This window comes from Crinia signifera, chromosome 8, assembly GCF_055691185.1.
Source record: "Crinia signifera chromosome 8, ASM5569118v1, whole genome shotgun sequence".
Classification (NCBI taxonomy): Eukaryota; Metazoa; Chordata; class Amphibia; order Anura; family Myobatrachidae; genus Crinia; species Crinia signifera.
This window is the reverse complement of record NC_139224.1, coordinates 18,116,996-18,141,836: the sequence shown is the minus strand read 5'-3', so window position 1 is coordinate 18,141,836 and position 24,841 is coordinate 18,116,996. Positions and strand designations below refer to the sequence as shown.

The following is a 24,841-nucleotide window of genomic DNA, read 5'->3' as shown; positions in this document are numbered from 1 at the left end:
TCAGACATTATGTAAAATCATCCCTATTGGACAAAACAGGTCACATGCACTGCATTACGAAAACAATGCTGTCCTTTTAAATGCCTGGTTTATTATACAGCCTCAGAACCCCACCAGTCCCTCTCCCAAGCAGCACGCCCCCCCAACTCCCCTCCCACGCACACCGTACCTATACCCTCAGAATTTGGGGACTCACAGAGCAGTCTTACAGTACATAAAGGATCTCTAGAATGCAGCAATAATACCATATTATCAGCAGAAACTTGTACCAGACACACACAGCAAGGGGAGCAGGCCGGGTGTCACCAGTCATACACACTGTCCTGCAATAATACCATGATTTATTTCACAGTACACACTATATACCTGTCCCCTGCACACACCAGCCTGTGACAGCACCACACAGAGGCATTGTGGGTAGAATGATGGACTACGAGTAATAAGGCAAATACTTTAATAATGATAGCGCTGAACAAGACGTGAGGAGGCAACAGATGGATGAAAGGTGTCGCTGCCTCCTTCGCTCACACATCATAATAGATTTACTCTGACAGTCACACTTGGACCACAGTTTATCATAGTAACCACCTGTTCCAATGTGCTTTAACCGTACACAGTAACGCTGCGCGGCGGAGCCAGCCACCATGTGGGTTGAGCTCAGGAAGACACAGACTCAGAGCCTCGCACCTCAGTAATATCATTGGCCTCGTGAACAGCAGACCCACCCAAAATGACTGCCTCCGCTGCGCACTGACAACTGGTACAGATTGAGAAAACCAGGCCTCAATGTTAAACAATTAACACATGTTCCAGGCCTGTACGTAGCATCGGGACGCAGTAACAGAAGGTGACCTAAGATCATGGCAGAGCTCACAATGGGCTGTTTATATAGAATACCGGATGATGACACCACCTCTAGCGTCCACTCGACGCGAACTCCACTCACACCGCGGGACATTCAATATGGCTTAAGTGTGTCTTGTATTGTGTGCAGGCTCCGCCACCCAAAGGCATGAAACATTATTGCAAAAGGTTTTCCTCCTATCTCAATGATATTTAAAAAAAAAAAAAAAAAAAAGAATAAAAAAAAAAAAAATTGTTAAGAAAAACCATGCTAACAAACCTAGTTTTAAAGGTAAGAGGAAGAAAATCTTAATAGAACCGTACAAATGATGATAATAACATTGAAACCTGGCAAAAATAAAATAAAAATATGGATGTAAAAATATGGAGCGTGACCAATGAGAAGCAGAAACGGCGAAGCGCTCACCGCCACCGTATAACGCGCACAAGCACATACTACAGAAACCCACAGGCGCGTTACACTTTCAGCAGGTTTTTTTTTTTTCTTTTTTCCTTTAATAAAACAATTTGAGGCTGTATCAAAATTTGTTAAAAAATATGAGTGATTGCTCAGACTCCTCTCCTTCCGGGGACAGCACCAGTATGCGTAGAATGAAGCTACAGTGTATTATATATAGATATATCTCTCTCTATAGATTATGTGTATGTGTGGGAAGGGATCACTGCAGAACCCACTCCAGGAGGAGATAGGGGGGGCGGTTTGGGGAGAAGAGGTTGGGGGGCGGTGTGTGAAGAAATCACTACATGAACATAGTTCACCTTTACATAAAATAACCTCAGGGCAGTGTTTCAGAAAGGAGCCAAATATGCACGTGTTTCGCCACCGCAGGCTGGAGATTCACAGAACCTCACCCCGTACCTGTGCTGCCAGCATACCATGCCAGCCTAGGACATGTAGTGTCAATGCTGCGTAACCCTGCTCTACACACATTACAGACAACACAAACAGTTGTATCACACTCCTCCCCGCACAATATCAGATCACACTACACTTTCTGAAACACACAAGAAAGTTATTCAGTAAAAGTTAATTGTCCTTAATACATTATAAAAACAAAACCGCCAATAACGACTTTAAAAAAACTCAGCAAGTGTTTCTGACAGTGAGTTTTTCGGCTCTTTTCGCGCTCACCTGTTACGCTCTGTAGCTAGACACACGTGGATAAAAGAAAGACAAAATAAAATACACTTAGTGTTAAAGGCAAACAGCAGAGAACCAAAAGGCCACCCCATGTGTGACGGAAGAGCAGTCCCTTCCTCAGGTCGTTATAGAGTCTTCACCTGCAATCCGGAGGTGGGTGCACAATTGTATAAACACAAATCTGAAAATGGGCATGGTCCTGCGCCTTCCACACGCAGAGGGAGCGGGCATTACAGTTTCTAGAAAATGCTTCCGGGTCTTTGATTCTTTGCTTATAACAGCAGAGTTTTCTGTCACCACAACAGTAGATTGCAGGCTACCAAGCCCCCCTCCCCTGACATAGGCCACTGTTCATTAAGGGGGTACATAAGGTGGTGGTGACCGGTAAGGGGTCATGTTCTTGGGGCGGGAGCCTTTACCCTCCATGGGTGCTGTGAAAGGAGGGGGAGGCTGGTAAGGGGGTGCGTTAGGGTCCTCATCCCTAAGTGGTGTGTATTCCCCCAAGGTGTCTTGGTTTAGGGGCATGGTCTCTGGCATGTTCTGGTTAGGGTACTCGGGTGGTGGAAGAGGGGCTTTCTCCTCCTTGAGAATTAGGGGCATGCTGGACGAAGGTGGTGGCTTAGAGTCATCCAGTTCATCGGCAAATATAATCGGGACGCCTTTCTTAATAAACGTTGCCTGGTCCTCGATGGTCAGCTTGCCTTTCCTCTTTTTGCGGTAGCAAATCATAGCAATGATACCAGCGATCAGTAAGATGGCGGCCACCACCACAGCGGGGATCACGGTGTGAAGGTAGACGTCGTCCTCGCTACTCTTCTCTGGATTTCGGTCAGCCGCCAGAGTTGGGGCAACCGCAGTGACTATGATTTCTTCAGTCACGACCGGAACCGCAAAGAGCCCATGCTTCTGCCGGCAGCTGCCAATGACTAAGATGGAAATGTTCTCAAGTTTAAAGTCTGGCTCCATAGCGGTGATGAAATGTGGCCTTGTCCTACCACGCTCATCGTAGATCTTTCTTCCAACCATTTCGATTTGCTCTTTAGGGCACTGGTCAACAGGCAAAGTGTTATTGGTCCACTCCACAACAATGGAGCCCTTGGTGATGCCCTGGAGGGTGACGGAGCTGCTGTTCCTATCACCAAACGCATAAGACAGTTTCTTCACCAATTGGATTTTTTTATTGATGTCGTTGACCACAGAGTTATGGTCTCCTTGGAATCGGGCGATGAATTTAACAGGCGACTGCTCCTTGTGGAAAAAATTCCGTACTTGGATTTCAAAAGCATCAACTGCAGTAAGACCGCCTTTGTCAGTAGCTTTCAAGTAGTACTCGTGGTCTCCTACATGGCCATCGTCCGGCATCCCATACATAACTTGGCTTGTGCTGTTGAGGATCACCCAGGTTTTGTCTCTAAGGCTTGCATTTTTTCTGGGCTCCAGAGTAAGTCTTAGGTTATCGGTTGTGCCATCCTCCTTGTCGTAAAACGTGTCAGGTGGTATTTTCACCTCGAAATAGGTGCCCACAAAGGCCACAACTTTATCCACATGATTTTTTAGTTCAGGTCCAGTGTTAAATAGCCGAGGGATACTGGTTGTGGAGCTGTGAGGGCGGCTTGGTGAAGTGGTGTCTATTTTTGTGGGTGGTGTTTTGGTATCCAGCTTGGGTTTGGGGGTCTTTGGTTTTTTGGTTCGCCTGGTTGTGGTAGTTGAAGAATCTGTAGCTGCAGTTGTTGCAGGCTTCATGGTGGTCACCCTTGGCCGTTTTGCAGTGGCAGATGGTGGCGTTACCACAGCTGTTGGCTCCATAAATGAAGGCCTCGACATGGTTGGACGAATAGGACCAGGAAAGACACTGGTGGTCTCAACTTTGGTTGGATGGATTGGGCCAAGAGTTGGTGTGTGCATAATTGGTCCTCTGGTTCTTATGGTGATTGTGGGCTTCCCAGGCAGAGGCACCGGCTCCCGCACAGGAGGAGCAGTGGTATCAGTGGGAGGAGCGATAGCTGGTGAAGTGGGAGTTGGTACAATCCTTACCGGTGGCTCATGGACAGCAGTGGTGGGTGGTCCAATAGCTGTAACCGGGGTTGGAGTAGTGTAAATCTGCCTTCGTAGTCTCTTCGGTGCAGGAGGCTTTTTATTAGCAATGTGCCACCCAACCACCGGATAACCAAGCCGGGCTGACATGGTACCTACTTTAGCAGGGGCTTCAACAGCACTAATGTTTGGAATACTATTCTGATCCATTGAGCAACCTACTTTCCAGGACAGCAAAGCCCCATTCTCCACCACTTTCTTTGCATTCCCCGGCCCGGCCATGAATGCAGACATATCAAACAGTCTGTTATTAACCACTGGGACCAGTTTCATTTGGCACAGGTCCACCTTTGAGAAGTCTCTCATGTGTTTCAGAAGGTCCACAGTTTGCTTTGGGGTCATTTTTGTTAAGTCCGCATCCAAGATAACGGTAAGTATTGTGATGGGCTCATCGGTACCGCACAGAAAAGGTGTGAGCTCGTTGGTTTCCAGACCACCCAAGCGTATAGACTGTGGCTCAGTGTGGTCCTCTGGATGAACTTCAATGGAGAAGACATCTGCAGCTTGTGGTATAGACGTTCCATTAGGTGCAAGCTGGAAGGTCGTCACTGAGATGTCATAAACTCCTTTATCTCCTTCAAGAGGAAGACCTTCCAGCACATTCCCATCTCTGTGCAGCCACGATGGAAGAGTTTCCTTCCCAACTTCAGACACCTGAGAAAGACAAAAGAGACTTGGTAAGGAGAAAGGCAGCGATGACACAGTACTAAGCTGGCTCACATCATTATCACTGTACACTCCCCACCATCAGTGCCACTGCACAGTTCTATACTATCCCCCATGCTTTATTCCCTCTGAAGATCGGCCTACAGTCATACATGCATTTGTATCATCGCTAATGGATTACTGCAAAGCTCTCTACCTGGGGCTCCCAGCAGAAGAACTGCAATGATTACAGCTGGTACAAAGCACAGCTGCCAGGCTGTTACCCAACCAGCACAGTTCTGGCCACATAACTCTCATTCTCTACTCCCTTCACTGGCTGCCTATAAGATGGCAAATCATCTTCGAGATCAACTTACTGAGTATCAAAGCTCTACATGACCAAGGCCCAAGGTACCTGAAGCAGCTTCTGATTCCATACCGCCCACCCGATTTGAGAGACCCCCACTCTAGAATCCTTCAAAAAAAAGACTCGACTTTCCTGTTTACTCAATAATTTCCGTAATTTCTAAGTATAGTTTATGAAAAGCTTTTCTGTACTTTATTGTTCCTGTACTGTATTACATTCATTCTGTTAAGCGACTTGAGTCCTTATGGAGAAAGACCTAAAGACAGTTAGCCCTCAAGAGTGGAGGCCTCCACAAATTCCAAGTTCTCATGATTGGTGGATAAGCTAAACGGCAACATCTACTCAGGATAGCCACCTATCTACCAGACCAAGAAACTATTATGGAGGAAGCCAGGAGGCCAAGTCTGCTTTCCTAGTAATGCACTATATCCCAACGCTCCCAGACCTCCTGTACATGGGTGTGTAATGCATTTGTTACGGTGGCTGGAGTTTCACAGCAGCATATGACGGGAATGTTCAGCGCAGGTAACACGTTGAATATTATTGGCCCGGATACATTGTACTGCAGCTCATCTCACATATGCATTCTCCCGGAGCAGAAGCACAGGACCTGGCCAGTTGTGTGACGAGCCATATTGCCAGCGTTGGAGAGGAGGAGGGGGGGGGGGGTGTGTGGGTGTCATGTCCTAGTAATGGAGACAGTTCTGATCCATAATCGGAGTTTGGTGACTATTACGGAGAAGTGGCAGATGAGGGCACATCTCCAGTTACTGAGCGTGTGGAAAATATGAGCGGGGAGCTATAAGCAGCTGCTGGCTTCAGTTACAGGTGGGAGGGGGTGTGATGTTGGGGCATGTTGGGGCACTGACATCACTCTTCTGTAACATTCACCTATAAGAGCCGTCAATCAGGTTCCTGTGACCCACAAACCAATAAGATGGCCATAAATCTCAAACATTATTAAAGAATATGGATTGTTAATGGAAAGTTGCCCCGGCTGTCTGTTGTGGGGGGTGGGGGGGTTACACTGGTAGCTCCTGGAGTAGCGGACAGGCCAGGGTATAGGTCAGGCACACACACACACACACACACACACACAAGGCTGACCACCGCAGGATGACCGTACTCCATAGTCACTAGAGAAGGACATGCCCGCGCTGATCCCTCGCCCCTTTACGTCTCTGCCACAACTGTGGACGGATTTTAATCTTCCCAGAATTTACCAAGAAGAGGCGGCGCTTGTTGTGGCCAATTCAGGGTGATAAAGGGATTATACAAGAGCAGCAATATAACTAGCCTCCCTCTGGCGCGTCTCCAGGTCCCGCAGACCTCGTTGTCACCGGATTCTCGCCTTATTCCTGTTATTGTGCTGTAACTCTGCAGCTTCTCCGGTGTGGACACAGCTCGGACGTGGAACGTTCCCAGCAGCAGCGAGTGACCTTGCTCTGGTGAGTCCTAACGGCCCCTGCGTTCAGCACAGTGTCCTTCAGGGCCGCCATAACAGGGGCAACTATGTATGGAAACGCATGCCAGAACGTACGAACTGGCGCCTTGCATTCAGACATAGGAAGATAAGGAAACTGGAGCGTTAGGAGTTAATTACATTGATGTCCGATTACAAGATAATTATATCTCAGGAAGGTTAAGCGCTTAAATCCGAGGAAGCAAAGGGGCCGCTCCAATAAAAACCCCAAATAATTAACCCATGACTATCCCTTAGCAGTGTCACAATGGAGGACTTTGAAGTTTGAACCCAAGCTGCAGAATTCCGGGGCAGACAAACAATGCCTCCTCCTGAGCCAGCCTTTCATGTGGGCCGCCTTTGTTTGCAAGTCTAGAATATCAAGCAGCCATTCATCCCTAACAAGGTGACCTCCGGAGAAAACCTCTTCCCACCAGTAAGGTCCTGGATTAACCCTTCCTGGTGCACTGCGAGGCCAGCTAATATCGGACAGGCCCAAGAAACCACCACCTTCCCACGCATGGGGGGGGGGGGGGGGGGGGGGGGGGGGGAGCGCTCCCTGTGTCACAATAGAAGCAACGTCTCCTTACATTGAGAACACTTCCCATATAACCCCCATAAGCCATAGCTACAGTTACGCTCTTTATCTGGGGAATAGGGTTGGGTTCTAGGTGGCCCACGTCAGAACAACAGACAGGTCATGTTTTCCCAGGAAGGACACACTGTGTTCTTCTGTATGAACAGACCCCATGTATGACACAGAACGCAGGGCATTACAGGAGATTAGATGTGGCCTGAGCTGACCCCAGTGTGTAACTAGGGTGGACCACATCACACAGTGAGCGCACAAGTGGTGCTTAATAGGCGACAATGCCTCTGTCACTGCTGTACACAAAGTGCAATCACACAACTGCAGCAGGAGCCAAATCACATTGTAAAAATATATATATATCTCCCCACTTCTTGTGTAACCCAGGGATCCGCCATCCCACAACCTGCACAGTGCCGCAAACCATGCATCCAAGAAGGAGGGGAGAGACCTCTGTGAGACTGACGGCACACAGAGGTGGAGATGGGCACACAGGCCGACATGACTGGCTCCTACCACAGAGGTGGAGATGGGCACACAGGCCGACATGACTGGCTCCTACCACAGAGGTGGAGATGGGCACACAGGCCGACATGACTGGCTCCTACCACAGAGGTGGAGATGGGCACACAGGCCGACATGACTGGCTCCTACCACAGAGGTGGAGATGGGCACACAGGCCGTCATGACTGGCTTCTACCGCAGAGGTGGAGACGGGCACACAGGCCGACATGACTGGCTTCTACCGCAGAGGGGGAGACGGGCACACAGGCCGACATGACTGGCTTCTACCGCAGAGGGGGGAGACGGGCACACAGGCCGACATGACTGGCTTCTACCGCAGAGGTGGAGACGGGCACACAGGCCGACATGACTGGCTTCTACCGCAGAGGTGGAGACGGGCACACAGGCCGACATGACTGGCTCCTACCGCAGAGGGGGAGACGGGCACACAGGCCGACATGACTGGCTTCTACCGCAGAGGGGGAGATGGGCACACAGGCCGACATGACTGGCTCCTACCACAGAGGTGGAGATGGGCACACAGGCCGACATGACTGGCTCCTACCACAGAGGTGGAGATGGGCACACAGGCCGACATGACTGGCTCCTACCACAGAGGTGGAGATGGGCACACAGGCCGACATGACTGGCTCCTACCACAGAGGTGGAGATGGGCACACAGGCCGTCATGACTGGCTTCTACCGCAGAGGTGGAGACGGGCACACAGGCCAACATGACTGGCTTCTACCGCAGAGGGGGAGACGGGCACACAGGCCGACATGACTGGCTTCTACCGCAGAGGGGGGAGACGGGCACACAGGCCGACATGACTGGCTTCTACCGCAGAGGTGGAGACGGCACACAGGCCGACATGACTGGCTTCTACCGCAGAGGTGGAGACGGGCACACAGGCCGACATGACTGGCTTCTACCGCAGAGGTGGAGACGGGCACACAGGCCGACATGACTGGCTCCTACCGCAGAGGGGGAGACGGGCACACAGGCCGACATGACTGGCTTCTACCGCAGAGGTGGAGACGGGCACACAGGCCGACATGACTGGCTTCTACCGCAGAGGTGGAGACGGGCACACAGGCCGACATGACTGGCTTCTACCGCAGAGGGGGAGACGGGCACACAGGCCGACATGACTGGCTTCTACCGCAGAGGTGGAGACGGGCACACAGGCCGACATGACTGGCTCCTACCACAGAGGGGGAGACTGGCACACAGGCCGACATGACTGGCTCCTACCACAGAGGGGGAGACTGGCACACAGGCCGACATGACTGGCTTCTACCGCAGAGGTGGAGACTTGCACACAGGCCGACATGACTGGCTTCTACCACAGAGGTGGAGACTGGCACACAGGCCGACATGACTGGCTCCTACCACAGAGGTGGAGACTGGCACACAGGCCGACATGACTGGCTCCTACCACAGACGGGGAGATGGGCACACAGGCCGACATGACTGGCTTCTACCACAGAGGGGGAGACTTGCACACAGGCCGACATGACTGGCTTCTACCGCAGAGGGGGAGACTGGCACACAGGCCGACATGACTGGCTTCTACCGCAGAGGTGGAGACGGGCACACAGGCCGACATGACTGGCTTCTACCGCAGAGGTGGAGACGGGCACACAGGCCGACATGACTGGCTTCTACCACAGAGGGGGAGACGGGCACACAGGCCGACATGACTGGCTTCTACCACAGAGGGGGAGACGGGCACACAGGCCGACATGACTGGCTTCTACCGCAGAGGGGGAGACGGGCACACAGGCCGACATGACTGGCTTCTACCACAGAGGGGGAGACTGGCACACAGGCCGACATGACTGGCTTCTACCGCAGAGGGGGAGACTGGCACACAGGCCGACATGACTGGCTCCTACCGCAGAGGGGGAGACGGGCACACAGGCCAATGACTGGCTCCTACCGCAGAGGGGGAGACAGGCACACAGGCCGACATGACTGGCTTCTACCGCAGAGGGGGAGACTGGCACACAGGCCGACATGACTGGCTTCTACCTTAGAGGGGGGAGACTGGCACACAGGCCGACATGACTGGCTTCTACCACAGCGGGGGAGATGGGTACATAGGCCGACGTGACTGGCTCCTACCACAGAGGGGGGGGGGGGGAGGAGAGACTGGTACATAGGCCGACGTGATTGGCTTCTAACAGAGGGGGAGACAGGTACATAGGCCGACGTGATTGGCTTCTAACCGAGGGGGAGACAGGTACATAGGCCGACGTGATTGGCTTCTAACAGAGGGAGAGGACTGGTACATAGGCCGACGTGATTGGCTTCTACCACAGAGGGGGAGATGGGTACATAGGCCGACGTGATTGGCTTCTAACAGAGGGAGGCCGACGTGATTGGCTTCTAACAGAGGGAGAGACTGGTACATAGGCCGACGTGATGGCTTCTAACAGAGGGAGAGACTGGTACATAGGCCGACGTGATTGGCTTCTACCACAGAGGGGGAGATGGGTACATAGGCCGACGTGACTGTCTCCTACCACAGCAGGGGGTGGGTGGGGGGGACGACTGGTACATAGGCCGACGTCATTGGCTTCTAACAAGTTCTTTGTGAATTCCACCACATTCAACAAGCCAATACATTGACAATAGCAGTAATTAGGGGAGATTGCTGAGGTTTATGGCCTGGTAACAGCTGCACACCCGCACTGAGCCCAGACAGCTATTCCTCAGCAGCTGTGATTAACACATAAAACACTGAGGAGGGGGGGAAGAAGAGTTAAAGCACTGATTGAATTACACACTGTTAGGACACAAAAGCTGCATTTTGGAGTATTCCCTACCGAGGCACATATCTGCTCTCAAGGTACAATGTGCGACATCTGTACGGAAGTATCCCCTCGAAATCCCACAAGAACATTGCTGGCTATGCTGGACTAAATAAAGGGGGGACCCTAACGGCACATCACACAGAGGTACACTAGCAGAATTACATGGACCCGAGCCAGTAGTAGGGAAGTCCTGTATGTACCGGCATGTCTGATAATGACCTGAGCAGCATACAGTCAGCCACCGGGCTCAGTGGATAAGGTGCACGGACCCAGGCCAGTAGTAGGGAAGTCCTGTATGTACCGGCATGTCTGATAATGACCTGAGCAGTATACAGTCAGCCACCGGGCTCAGTGGATAAGGTGCACGGACCCAGGCCAGTAGTAGGGAAGGTCCTGTATGTACCGGCATGTCTGATAATGACCTGAGCAGTATACAGTCAGCCACCGGGCTCAGTGGATAAGGTGCAGTACTGGGCTGGGCATATAGCCCCGGCAGAGGGCGCTCTGAATCTTTGTCATGTTGGCTGAGGGGCTGATGAAATTTGAATGCGTTCTACAAAAAAGACAGGAACTTTGTTGCCACCCCCCATCTTTTCCTTTCTGCAAATAAAAAATGTCAGGAGCCGATTCAAGCTACCCCCCCCCCCCCCCCCCCCCCCCCCAATCTATACCAGAGCAGCCAGCACTCACCTGAATGGACTCTCCGTCAGAGGGAAGCAGATGCACAGGGATAGTTATCTGGATCATTCTGCCAACCACAGTAGAGGAGTCTGGGATTCCGCTCACCGGTGCCACCGTTCCTTGCACGTCTGGGAAGAATGGCTGCATGGAGGCTTCCAGCTGATTGTCCCAACCTCGGCCAACTTCCACAGGATCACTGGCCCAAACTGACCACGCACAGGACGTGAGAAGCAGCACGCAAGTCCTCGCCCAGATGCTCATTGCCAATGTTTCCGCCATGGTAGCAGGAGACGGTATGCAGAGAAGCAGCTCCACGTCTTACCGAACACTGTATTCCCTCATAACGGAGACCCTAGGGAGGAACAGAGCAGGCGGCAGTTAGTCATCAACTCAGATCTTGGACAATGCAGATAACGGCAGACGCAAGAGGCTTACAGCAACATGTTACTAGGACGCGAACGCAACAGTCTTTATGTTTCTACAACGTCATCGGCAGAAATTGTATTGTCATGTGTGAGACAGCACGGTACCCATCAGCGAGATGACCCATCTCACAGCGGGTGCCGGATGGGTTCCCGACAGTCGAGATCCCGACTGTCAAAATGCAGACAGGCCACCCGCTATTTTCCCTCGTGGGTCCACGACCCCCATGGAGGGAGAATAGAATAGGTGGCTCGCGTATAGGGATAGGGGCTTTTTTTTGCGCTCGCCATGCTGTCTGACTCGGGATCCCGACGTCGGGATAATGACTGTCGGAGTCCCATACCACACCCCTCACAGCCATGTGCCGGTCTGTGCAATGTTCAGACCAATGAAATGACCAGAATGCAGAAGGACAGTGCATGATCACTTACATGGGTTATACATGGCCACCCCCCCCCCCCCAGACACTGAATGCCATGCACAGTAACATCGGGTGGCAGCTGGCACGGTACACAGAGGAGAATTGGGAACAACCGCCACGTGCCAGTGACTACAACTACTGAGTCCATCACCGTTACAGACACGACATGCCATGCGCAGTAATGTCTGGTGGCGGCTGGCACGGTACAGAGGAAAATTGTGAACAACCGCCACATGCCGGCGACTACAACTACGGAGCGCCTCCCTTACAGACGACAGAAGAGACATAAGACCAGCAGACTATTCATAGAGCGGAGTCTGCAGGAGACCAATGAATGCAAAGGGCTTGGACCCAGCGAGGCATTTCTTAGTACCAACGTGTTCTGCCCACGTACCTTTGATTGCAGAGCGACGTTCTGCACCTGATTACAGACTACACTCACGCATCAGCGCCACTGGAGCAAGTACATAGTTATATCAGAGCTAATCCTACACAAAGGCTCGATTCATTCACTATGTGTACATATGACAGCCAGACTGACCTATAGCACAGTTCTACATAAAGCCACAACCCTGAGAACAGAACACAACATGGAGTTTGGCCTAAGAGCACTTCAGGATGGACGTGAAGAGGAAACCGAACAAATCGCCCGACCCAGCAGTGTGATGGGGCCTACACGCAGAGCGATATGCAGGCGTTTCCTGAGCGATTTTACTTCATTTAGCTACATCGCTGTGTGTATGCGGTATCTCCTGCATGGTGGTTATTATTATACTCAGCGGAGAACACAGGCCCTGACAGCGCTCAGCACACAGCGATGTGCAGGGATGAGCGATCTAGCACTGTTCTTCTACAGCAATCCACAGCAAAGTGTTGCAGGTTCACACAGAGGGCTCTGCTCTAGGTGGGTGCGGCGCTGGGAGGAGACCCTTATAAACTATGTATATCCATCCGAATTGTGTACATGTTCCTTATAAAAGGTCCATGAATGCCACAGTTTAAGTGTTTGAGCAGTCAGCACTTCTAAAGGTTACATCACTCATCTGATATACTCTGTGCTGCTGGGGATCCCACCCCTCCCACTATACAAGTCTCCACTCCTCTCATCATGTCACTGCCCCATCACATCACTCATCTCCTGATATTCTCTGTGCTGCTGGGGACCCTGCTCCTCCCAATATATAACTCTCAGTTTGGCATCCTGCTGCCCCCATTCCCCTCCTCACATCATGTCACATGCTGCCCTGTCCTCACTGACACATCATTAATCTCCTGATATACTCTGTGCTGCTAGGAATCCTGCTCCTCCCACTATATAACTCTCAGTCTGTGGCTTCCTGCTGCCTCCATTCCCCTCCTCATATCATGTCACTGCCCATGTCACATGCTGCCCCGTCCTCACTGACACATCCCTCATCTCCTGATATACTCTGTGCTGCTGGGAATCCTGCTCCTCCCACTATATAACTCTCAGTCTGTGGCTTCCTGCTGCCTCCATTCCCCTCCTCACATCATGTCACTGCCCATGTCACATGCTGCCCCGTCCTCACTGACACATCCCTCATCTCCTGATATACTCTGTGCTGCTGGGAATCCTGCTCCTCCCACTATATAACTCTCAGACTGTGGCTTCCTGCTGCCTCCATTCCCCACCTCACATGTCGCTACTCCTGTCACATGCAGCCCTGTCCTCACTGACACATTCCTCCATTTCTATGTAGAGCGTGATGGGAAGAGTGTGCAGGGTGTAACGGAACATGCATTACCAGCCACAGCAGTGTAACTAGCTGCAGTACTGTGACGGAGGGGCCATCCAATAGCTCCTGGTCCTCGCACTGTAGGTCACTCCACCTGCTATCAGCTGTCTCGCTAGCAGAGGACAGAATACGCCAATCACACATGAGCAGTGTGCGCCGTGGCCTTAGTATGGGGCTGTGAGCAGATGCTGTACGTCTGGCAGGAGAACCTCACTGTACAGGGAAACGGAGTTATTTATGTCCTAATCCCAGAAGAGACCACAACGGCATGTGAATTAAAGGGCAAAGTAAGGCCCGTGCAGCCAGCGGCAAGCTCACATATCAATAGCAAATACAAGCAGAGCTATTTATACAGTAGGGGGAGTCTTACCACGCCCGTACTACCGCGGCCTACACTCACCACGCCGGTACTATCCAGTATCTGTGGCCCACTCACACTCGCACCAGGCCCATACTACAGAATACCCGCAGCCTACACACACTCGCACCAGGCCTGTACTACAGGGAACCCGTGGCCTACACACACACACACACACACACACACACTACAGAATACCCGCAGCCTACACACACTTGCACCAGGCCCATACTACCTAGTACCTGCGGCTTACACACACCACACCGGTACTACAGAGTACCCGTGGCCTACACACACTCGCACCAGGCCCATACTACCTAGTACCTGCGGCTTACACACACTCGCACCAGGCCTGTACTACAGGGAACCCGTGGCCCACACACACACACACACACACACACACACACTACAGAATACCCGCGGCCTACACACACTCGCACCAGGCCCATACTACCTAGTACCTGCGGCTTACACACACTCGCACCAGGCCTGTACTACAGAGAACCCGTGGCCCACACATACACACACACACACACACACACACTACAGAATACCCGCGGCCTACACACACTCGCACCAGGCCCATACTACCTAGTACCTGCGGCTTACACACACACACACCACACCGGTACTACAGAGTACCCGTGGCCTACACAAACTCAGGTGTGGTATAGGGTTCCGACAGTCAGTATCCAGACAGTCATCAGCCCAACTTCGGAATCCCTACTGGCCGGACTCAGACAGCATGGCGAGCGCAACAAAGCCCCTTGCGACCCCTCTATGGGAGTCATGGACATAGAACTATAATCGAGGAGTAGTTATACGACACCGGCATACTCCATAGCGTGGTAGCATCTGAGATCATTAAATTGGGGATTTAGGAGTCATGTCACCCCTAACACAGCTGCAACAAGGATGATGGCAGAACATACACAAGTGACCTGTAATACAGGCAGTAAGCTCCTCGGACCACAGCAATAATAATCACGGTTACATAGAGACAACCCCAGGATACGCCAGGACACTTGTGCAATCAGGGACATTACACACGCCAGCCCCCGCCGCCATGGTGACCGCTGGGCACTTACACTCATTACACCACTGCCAGGCCTTGGTAACAACTCTCCTGGCACCAGCACATTCCAATAGGACCCTACAAGTGCTCTTTCCTAATCCTCCATATTTCGCGTATCCACCATACAGAGCGCTGTAAGACGAGGTATACGGGAGAAGAACGAGGGTGTTACTGCAATAAATCAGATTAACATTGGCCGTTTCTTCTCGTCTCACAAGATCCACATGTAATTGTAAGCAGCGTGACCTTGGGCGTCATTGGCCAATACGTCACATTACTAGAAAGTACACATTGTGGAGCACCGAGTCCATGGCCAATTCCAGGGCCAGGTTTAATGTAGCCACAACACTGGGCACGTGAAATGCCGCAGAGGATATGGTCAGAGTTCCCCATACAGGACTGTCATCAGTGCCCACTGAGCAGGACAGGCGTATTCTGACACCGGCATCTGTGTGATTGGGATAAGGAAGGCGCAGGAACTCCAAATGGTTCTATGTAGAATATTGTTCACTCTTGAATTTTTGTAGGGCAGGCACATTTTATATTAGAAATTTACATTAGAACCAAACAAATTGCACACTACACTAGGATTACACAAATTAAACATGGTCATACTCTGCTGTGCCCATTACATATTCTGTCGTAATGACAATTACACATTATGGCACACACTGTAATGCCTCTTACACATTATACCACACACCACAATGCCCATTACATATGATGGCACACACCGAAAGTTCGCAGCGGCATGTCAATGCGGTGGTAGGGTTGGGCAGCGTAAGGGCACACAGTGCCACATACAAAAAGGACAGGGTGCATTTTGAGGTTTTAAAAAAGGGCAGGGTACGGCACCCTGCAAAAGAAGCTTAGAGGGAACACTAAATAAGGCACCAACAGGACAGGGCAGAAAACATGCAGGGGAACCCTGCCTAATGTAATGCAGCAGCAGGAGACATTATGCCACCGAGCTCACTACTGCCGACCGACCACGAAGGTCCTCTCTGGGGCACCCGCAGCAGTGTTACTTTCCCCAGCACTAGAACAGTCGCTGTGTCCGTCTGTCAGACACCACTCAGGGGCAGTGGGAATGTAGGAGCAGAACCTGCAGGTGTGAAACCACTAGGGGGCGTTGTTGTCACCTGATCATTTCTGCACCTTGCTGGTCTAAGTTACAGATTTCTGAGCATGGCAGCAGCTTTCTAGTAATAAGACCGGGCCAAACATAGAAATATGGCTGTTCTATCCTGCCTGTCTGGCCATCTCTGGATCCCAGTAGGTAAAGGGTCATACTACTCAGGCCCTGGGGAGACGGCCATGATCAGTCCTAGCCCAGTCTATGCTGTACACCTGATAAGTCTTATCTCAGAGATAACAGCGTTCTGCAGCGGAGGTCCGGAGGGATGGGCAGGTTCTGGAGCGAGGACATGTGGGACAGAACCCAACACCATTACCGTACACACTGGTGGAGGATTTAACTTCTGAAGAAGCAGTGACTAGTTACACCAGTAATGGCCAAACACCGCTACACCATTACTGAGGTGCAGATGTAGTAAGTCATGGCACCACTGTCTCCACCACCACCAGGGCAAATGTGCATCACCATAACCACCCAACGCCCCACCAGCCCTGGGCAGTAGCCACCCAACGCCCCACCAGCCCTGGGCAGTAGCCACCCAACGCCCCACCAGCCCTGGGCAGTAGCCACCCAACGCCCCACCAGCCCTGGGCAGTAGCCACCCAACGCCCCACCAGCCCTGGGCAGTAGCCACCCAACGCCCCACCAGCCCTGGGCAGTAGCCACCAAACGCCCCACCAGCCCTGGGCAGTAGCCACCCAACGCCCCACCAGCACTGTACAGGGACATGCAGCACATGGTCCGGCAGCAATGGGGTGCATCAATAAATAACTTGGCTTATAGTGTTCAACATTCAGCAACAGGTGGAACTGTGGTAATACAACAATCCAACACAATCTCCCCATGGATCGCAGGCCTTAGTACCACAATGGCTGCATCCTACTGTCAGTACCACATGGCCACGGATGCCTATACATGCACCAGTACATTTATTTACCTAGCGCATACAATACATATTCCGCAGCGCTTTACAGAGAATATTTGAACACTCACATCAGTCCCTGCCCCAGTGGAGCTTATAATCTATATTCCCTACCACATGTACACACACACACACACACACACACACACACACACACACACACACACAGACATTCTAGTGTTAATTTGTTAGGAGCCAATTAGCCTACCAGTATATTTTTGGATTGTGGGAGGAAACCGGAGTACCCAGAGGAAACCCACGCAAGCACGGGGATAATATACAAACTCCGCACAGTTAGAGCCATGGTGGGAATGGAACTCATGACCTCAGAGGCAGTAAGGATAACCATTACCCCATCCGTACTGCCCTACATGTACATGCAGCACATTGCACAGATGGAAGCGGGGTGTGATCAGTCAGCACCACATAATCCCTTCTGATGTATAATACGATACGCTGGGACAGGAGCGTACCAGATCCAATAGATCCATTTACAGAACAAGTAATATTCCTGCTGGAGGGAAACCGTACAGAACAGGGATGCTGCTCCCCCCCATACACACAAAACACTTTGGGTGTAGAGTAAGGCTTTATAGAAGTCAGGCATATCCAACCTGTGGCTCTCCAGCTGTGAACGCATACCCTAATAGCAAAACTATGGCAAGGCATGCTGGGACATGTAGTATCACAAAGCTGGAAGGCTGCAGGATGGACATGCCTGGTATAAAGGATGGAGGGCAGCCAGTGCCAGGCCCCCATACACAGGAGGAGGAGGAGGGTCAGCGCCAGGCCCCCATACACAGGAGGAGGGTCAGCGCCAGGCCCCCATACACAGGAGGAGGAGGAGGGTCAGCGCCAGGCCCCCATACACAGGAGGAGGAGGAGGGTCAGCGCCAGGCCCCCATACACAGGAGGAGGAGGAGGGTCAGCGCCAGGCCCCCATACACAGGAGGAGGAGGAGGGTCAGCGCCAGGCCCCCATACACAGAAGGAGGAGGAGGGTCAGCGCCAGGCCCCCATACACAGGAGGAGGGTCAGCGCCAGGCCCCCATACACAGGAGGAGGAGGAGGGTCAGCGCCAGGCCCCCATACACAGGAGGAGGAGGAGGGTCAGCGCCAGGCCCCCATACACAGGAGGAGGGTCAGCGCCAGGCCCCCATACACAGGAGGAGGAGGAGGGGCAGCGCCAGGCCCCCATACACAGGAGGAGGAGGAGGAGGAGGAGGGGCAGCGCCAGGCCCCCATACACAGGAGGAGGAGGAGGAGGGGCAGGCCCCCATACACAGGAGGAGGAGGAGGAGGGGCAGCGCCAGGCCCCCATACACAGGAGGAGGAGGAGGGGCAGCGCCAGGCCCCCATACACAGGAGGAGGGGCAGCGCCAGGCCCCCATACACAGGAGGAGGAGGAGGGGCAGCGCCAGGCCCCCATACACAGGAGGAGGAGGAGGGGCAGCGCCAGGCCCCCATACACAGGAGAAGGAGGAGGATGAGGGACAGCGCCAGGCACCCATACACAGGAGGAGGATGAGGGACAGCGCCAGGCACCCATACACAGGAGGAGGATGAGGGACAGCGCCAGGCACCCATACACAGGAGGAGGATGAGGGACAGCGCCAGGCACCCATACACAGGAGGAGGATGAGGGACAGCGCCAGGCACCCATACACAGGAGGAGGATGAGGGACAGCGCCAGGCACCCATACACAGGAGGAGGATGAGGGACAGCGCCAGGCACCCATACACAGGAGGAGGATGAGGGACAGCGCCAGGCACCCATACACAGGAGGAGGATGAGGGACAGCGCCAGGCACCCATACACAGGAGGAGGATGAGGGACAGCGCCAGGCACCCATACACAGGAGGAGGATGAGGGACAGCGCCAGGCACCCATACACAGGAGGAGGATGAGGGACAGCGCCAGGCACCCATACACAGGAGGAGGATGAGGGACAGCGCCAGGCACCCATACACAGGAGGAGGATGAGGGACAGCGCCAGGCACCCATACACAGGAGGAGGAGGAGGAGGGGCAGCGCCAGGCACCCATACACAGGAGGGGGGCAGCGTGAGGCACCGGCAGGGGGGGGGGGGGGGCAATTCGGTGCTCACAAGAGGAATGAGAGGAATGTACTCACACCTAACATTCCAGGACAGAGGAATTCCAGGTAAGCTGGCGGATGTAACCTTTCCCATTGCGGCACCAGATTCCTCTGGGTATCTCCAGATGGGATCACTGATCCCTCCGTGCACATGTCCTGACTTCTCCAACATAAACATATTTCAGACATTCTGTACGGACGATGCACAGAACCCTGGGTACCGTCCCATGTTACAGCACCAGCTCGGATTACTGCACCTGCGCACACATCACACATGAACCATAAGGGGAAGACTTGTACACTGAGCGCTTATTACCAAGCACAGCACCAACCATGGCGACCAGCCTATACCCACAGGTGACGCAACAACCAAAAACTTCTATGTGCAAGACAGAGGTCATCTCATGCTGCGACCCACTGGACACTGAGCCACAGAGCTTGCACTCTTTATAAGGCATAAGCAGCAGCTCTGTTGAGATCCACTTTCTGTGCAGACTTCTCCGTGCCCAGCTGCTATTCCCAAACTCTGCGGATCCCCGGAGCACGGACACCAGATCCTCGCTGGGCCCAGGCCCGACAGGCACCCATATAACAGGAGAGTTACACACAGTGACGATCACACTATATCCCTCCATCAGACACACAGAAGGGTTAGTGCCATCAGAGGACCCCTGCATCAGGAGTACACCAAAGCAAACAAGGGCGTGATACAGTTAAATGCCACCTGTACCCCTTACACACTACTACACCCTACTGCGCCGGGTGGGTCCCGACAGTCAAAACACCAACAGCTGGATTCCCGACGGCCACCCGCTATTTTCCCTCGTGGGGGTCCACGACCCAGAGGGAGAATAGAATAGGTGGCTCGCTTAGCGAGCCACCGTGCCCGCAGCGAGCCTGCAAGGGGCTTAGTTGCGCTCACCATGCTATCTGGGTCCGGCCAGTCGGGATCCAGACGTCTGGATAATGACTGTCGGACCCCTATACCACACCCACTGCGCCACCTGATGCCAGAGACCTGTGCAGCACCAGACCCGCACATCAGTGCAGGGAGGGGAGCACCATTATATCAGCGCAGGGAGGGGAGGAGTAGACCCGCGCAGGGAGGGGAGTATTATTATACCCGTATATCAGGGCAGGGAGGGGAGTATTATTATACCCGTATACCAGGGCAGGGAGGGGAGCAGTACACCCGTATACCAGCGCAGTGAGGGGAGCAGTACACCCGAATACCAGCGCAGTGAGGGGAGCAGTACACCCGAATACCAGCGCAGTGAGGGGAGCAGTACACCCGAATACCAGCGCAGTGAGGGGAGCAGTACACCCGAATACCAGCGCAGTGAGGGGAGCAGTACACCCGAATACCAGCGCAGTGAGGGGAGCAGTACACCCGAATACCAGCGCAGTGAGGGGAGCAGTACACCCGAATACCAGCGCAGTGAGGGGAGCAGTACACCCGAATACCAGCGCAGTGAGGGGAGCAGTACACCCGAATACCAGCGCAGTGAGGGGAGCAGTACACCCGAATACCAGCGCAGTGAGGGGAGCAGTACACCCGAATACCAGCGCAGTGAGGGGAGCAGTACACCCGAATACCAGCGCAGTGAGGGGAGCAGTACACCCGAATACCAGCGCAGTGAGGGGAGCAGTACACCCGAATACCAGCGCAGTGAGGGGAGCAGTACACCCGAATACCAGCGCAGTGAGGGGAGCAGTACACCCGAATACCAGCGCAGTGAGGGGAGCAGTACACCCGAATACCAGCGCAGTGAGGGGAGCAGTACACCCGAATACCAGCGCAGTGAGGGGAGCAGTACACCCGAATACCAGCGCAGTGAGGGGAGCAGTACACCCGAATACCAGCGCAGTGAGGGGAGCAGTACACCCGAATACCAGCGCAGTGAGGGGAGCAGTACACCCGAATACCAGCGCAGTGAGGGGAGCAGTACACCCGAATACCAGCGCAGTGAGGGGAGCAGTACACCCGAATACCAGCGCAGTGAGGGGAGCAGTACACCCGAATACCAGCGCAGTGAGGGGAGCAGTACACCCGAATACCAGCGCAGTGAGGGGAGCAGTACACCCGAATACCAGCGCAGTGAGGGGAGCAGTACACCCGAATACCAGCGCAGTGAGGGGAGCAGTACACCCGAATACCAGCGCAGTGAGGGGAGCAGTACACCCGAATACCAGCGCAGTGAGGGGCATCATACCCGTATACCAGCGCAGTGAGGGGGCATCATACCAGTATACCAGCACAGTGAGGGGGCATCATACCCGTATACCAGCACAGTGAGGGGCATCATACCCGTATACCAGCACAGTGAGGGGCATCATACCCGTATACCAGCACAGTGAGGGGCATCATACCCGTATACCAGCACAGTGAGGGGCATCATACCCGTATATCAGCACAGTGAGGGGCATCATACCCGTATATCAGCACAGTGAGGGGAGTATTATGCCCGTATATTTGTGCAAGGAAGAGAGAATTATACCCGTAAATAAGCGCAGAGAATTATACCCGTAAATAAGCGCAGGGAGGTATTATACCCGTATATCAGTATAGTGAGGAGTATTATACCCGTATATCTGTACAGCGAGGAGTATTATACCCGTATATCTGTACAGTGAGGAGTATTATACCCGTATATCTGTACAGTGAGGAGTATTATACCCGTATATCTGTACAGTGAGGAGTATTATACCCGTATATCTGTACAGTGAGGAGTATTATACCCGTATATCTGTACAGTGAGGAGTATTATACCCGTATATCAGCGCAGGGAGGTGAGTATTATACCCGTATATCTGTACAGTGAGGAGTATTATCAGTGCAGGGAGGGGGCACATGAGCAGTATGAGGCGGGGGCACATGAGCAGCAGGCCCGGCCGGGGGTACTCACCACTCACCGCTCTCCGTCCCCTCAGAGGCCGCGCCGCCCGAAGCTGCAGTATCCAGGCCCGGTCACAGGCCTCCACTCGGTACACTCACTTCCCCTTCTCTGGGTTCGCTCGTCCAGTCCTCCCCTCTCCGCTTGGTTCGCTCCGCCCCCGTACTGCAGTCAGCCCCGCCTAGCTGATTACTGACAAATCAGCATTCCACTACGTGACGTCCGGCAGGGCGGATCCCTTCTGAAGGGCAGCCGCGTATTTTTCAGGGTCCTAGAGAGTGCCGAGTTTTTCTTTCTCAGTGAGGGTCCAGGTACGTAGGCGGGAGGTGACGGTGTACACCGTCGTCATGTGCTGTGTATAACACCACATACCTGCACTATACTGCGTATAACACCACATACCTGCACTGTACTGCGTATAACACCACATACCAGCGCTGTACTGCGTATAACACTACATGCCCCGGCCAGTACTGTGTATAATACCATATACCTGCACTGTACTGCGTATAACACCACATACCAGCTCTGTACTGCGTATAACACCACACACCTGCACTATACTGGGTATAACACCACATACCGGCACTCTACTGGGTATAACACCACTTTCCTGCACTATATTGTGTATAACACCACTTACCTGCACTATACTGCGTATAACACCACATACTTGCCCTGTGTATAACACCACATACCAGCTCTGTACTGCGTATAACACCACTTACCTGCACTGTACTTCGTATAACACCACATACCTGCACTATACTGGGTATAACACCACATACCTGCACTATATACTGGGTATAACACCACATACCTGCACTGTACTGCATATAACACCACTTACCTGCACTGTACTGTGTATAACACCACATAAAAGTGCTGTAGATGCCCCGGCCAGTACTGTGTATAACACCACATACCTGCACTGTACTGTGTATAACACCACATACCAGAGCTGTACTGCATATAACACCACACACCTGCACTGTACTGCGTATAACACCACACACCAGCGCTGTACTGCGTATAACACCACACACACCAGCGCTGTACTGCGTATAACACCACACACACCAGCGCTGTACTGCGTATAACACCACACACCAGCGCTGTACTGCGTATAACACCACACACCAGCGCTGTACTGTGTATAACAAAACATACCATCGCTGTACTGCGTATTACACCACACACCTGCACTGTACTGCGTATAACACCACACACCAGCGCTGTACTGCGTATAACACCACACACCATCATTGTACTGCATATAACAACACATACCAGCACTGTACTGCATATAACAACACATACCAGTGCTGTACTGCGTATAACACCACACACCAGCGCTGTACTGCTTCATAAGCAGCCCATACTCGCTGCTTTGTGGGTGTGCTTTCCGTGCTGTACTAGCACGGATCAAATCGCATTGCATTGCATGTGCACACGTTGTGCATGCAATGCGAAGCGATTTGATGAGAACTAGGTACAAAAAGTATGTGCAAGCACATACTTTTTGTACTGTGCGATGAGGTGCCGCGGGAGCGCGCACCTCAAAGCACACATCGGGTCAGCACTCATAGCAGCGTGTATTGGCTGCTTTACGCAGTGGTCAGAGAACTCGGTCCTCATTACCCCACACAGTGCATGTTTTGCTGGTAACCCAGCAGGTGCACAGGTGTACTAATTACTCACAGACACATATTATAAGGTCCACAGATGAAGTTAATTATATCACTTGTGATTCTGTGAGGAGACCTGCAAAACATGCACTGTGTGGGGTAATGAGGACCGAGTTCCCTGACCACTGGTCTAACACTACATACCCCGGCCTGTGCTGTGTATAACATCACATACCTGCCCTGTACTGCATCTAACACCACATTCCTGCCCTGTACTGCGTCTAACACCACATACCTGCCCTGTACTGTGTATATCACCACATACCCCGCACTGTACTGTGTATATCACCACATACCCCGCACTGTACTGTGTATATCACCACATACCCCACACTGTACTGAGTATAACACCACATACCCCACACTGTACTGAGTATAACACCACATACCCCGCACTGTACTGTGTATAACACCACATACCCCGCACTGTACTGTGTATAACTGTACTGTGTATAACACCACATACCTGCACTGTAGTACGTATAACACCACATACCCTGCATTGTACTGTGTATAACACCACATACCTGCACTGTACTGCGTATAACACCACATACCAGCACTGTACCACATACCAGCGCTGTACTTTGTATACACCACATGCCCCGGCTGTACTGTGTAAAACACCACATACCCACACTGTACTACATATAACACCACATACAGTACCTGCCCTGTACTGCGTATAACACCACATTCCTGCCCTGTACTGCGTATAACACCACATTCCTGCCCTGTACTGCGTATATCACCACATACCCCGCACTTTACTGTGTATAACACCACATACCTACACTGTACTGCGTATAACACCACATACCAGCGCCGTACTGGGTATAACAAAACATACCAGCGCTGTACTTTGTATACACCACATGCCCCGGCTGTACTGTGTAAAACA

General features: G+C 52.6%; 1 protein-coding gene across 3 annotated transcripts in view; it reads right to left on the bottom strand.

The window, feature by feature from the left end:
- Positions 1–437: 437 nt before the first annotated feature.
- Positions 438–24,841, bottom strand: part of DAG1 (dystroglycan 1) — a 65,886-nt gene continuing 41,482 nt past the window's right edge. Inside the window, exons 1-3 of one of the 3 annotated variants that reach the window (XM_083155870.1) lie at positions 22,272–22,420; positions 11,177–11,519; positions 438–4,753 (exon numbers count right to left, since the gene is read on the bottom strand). In XM_083155870.1, coding sequence (XP_083011996.1) covers positions 2,360–4,753; positions 11,177–11,446 — 2,664 coding nt within the window. In that variant the 5' untranslated portion in view covers positions 11,447–11,519; positions 22,272–22,420 and the 3' untranslated portion in view covers positions 438–2,359. Of the gene's footprint in view, positions 4,754–11,176; positions 11,520–22,264; positions 22,421–24,841 lie in introns of those variants that run through there. The other 2 variants (XM_083155868.1, XM_083155869.1) reach the window with 2 other exon arrangements.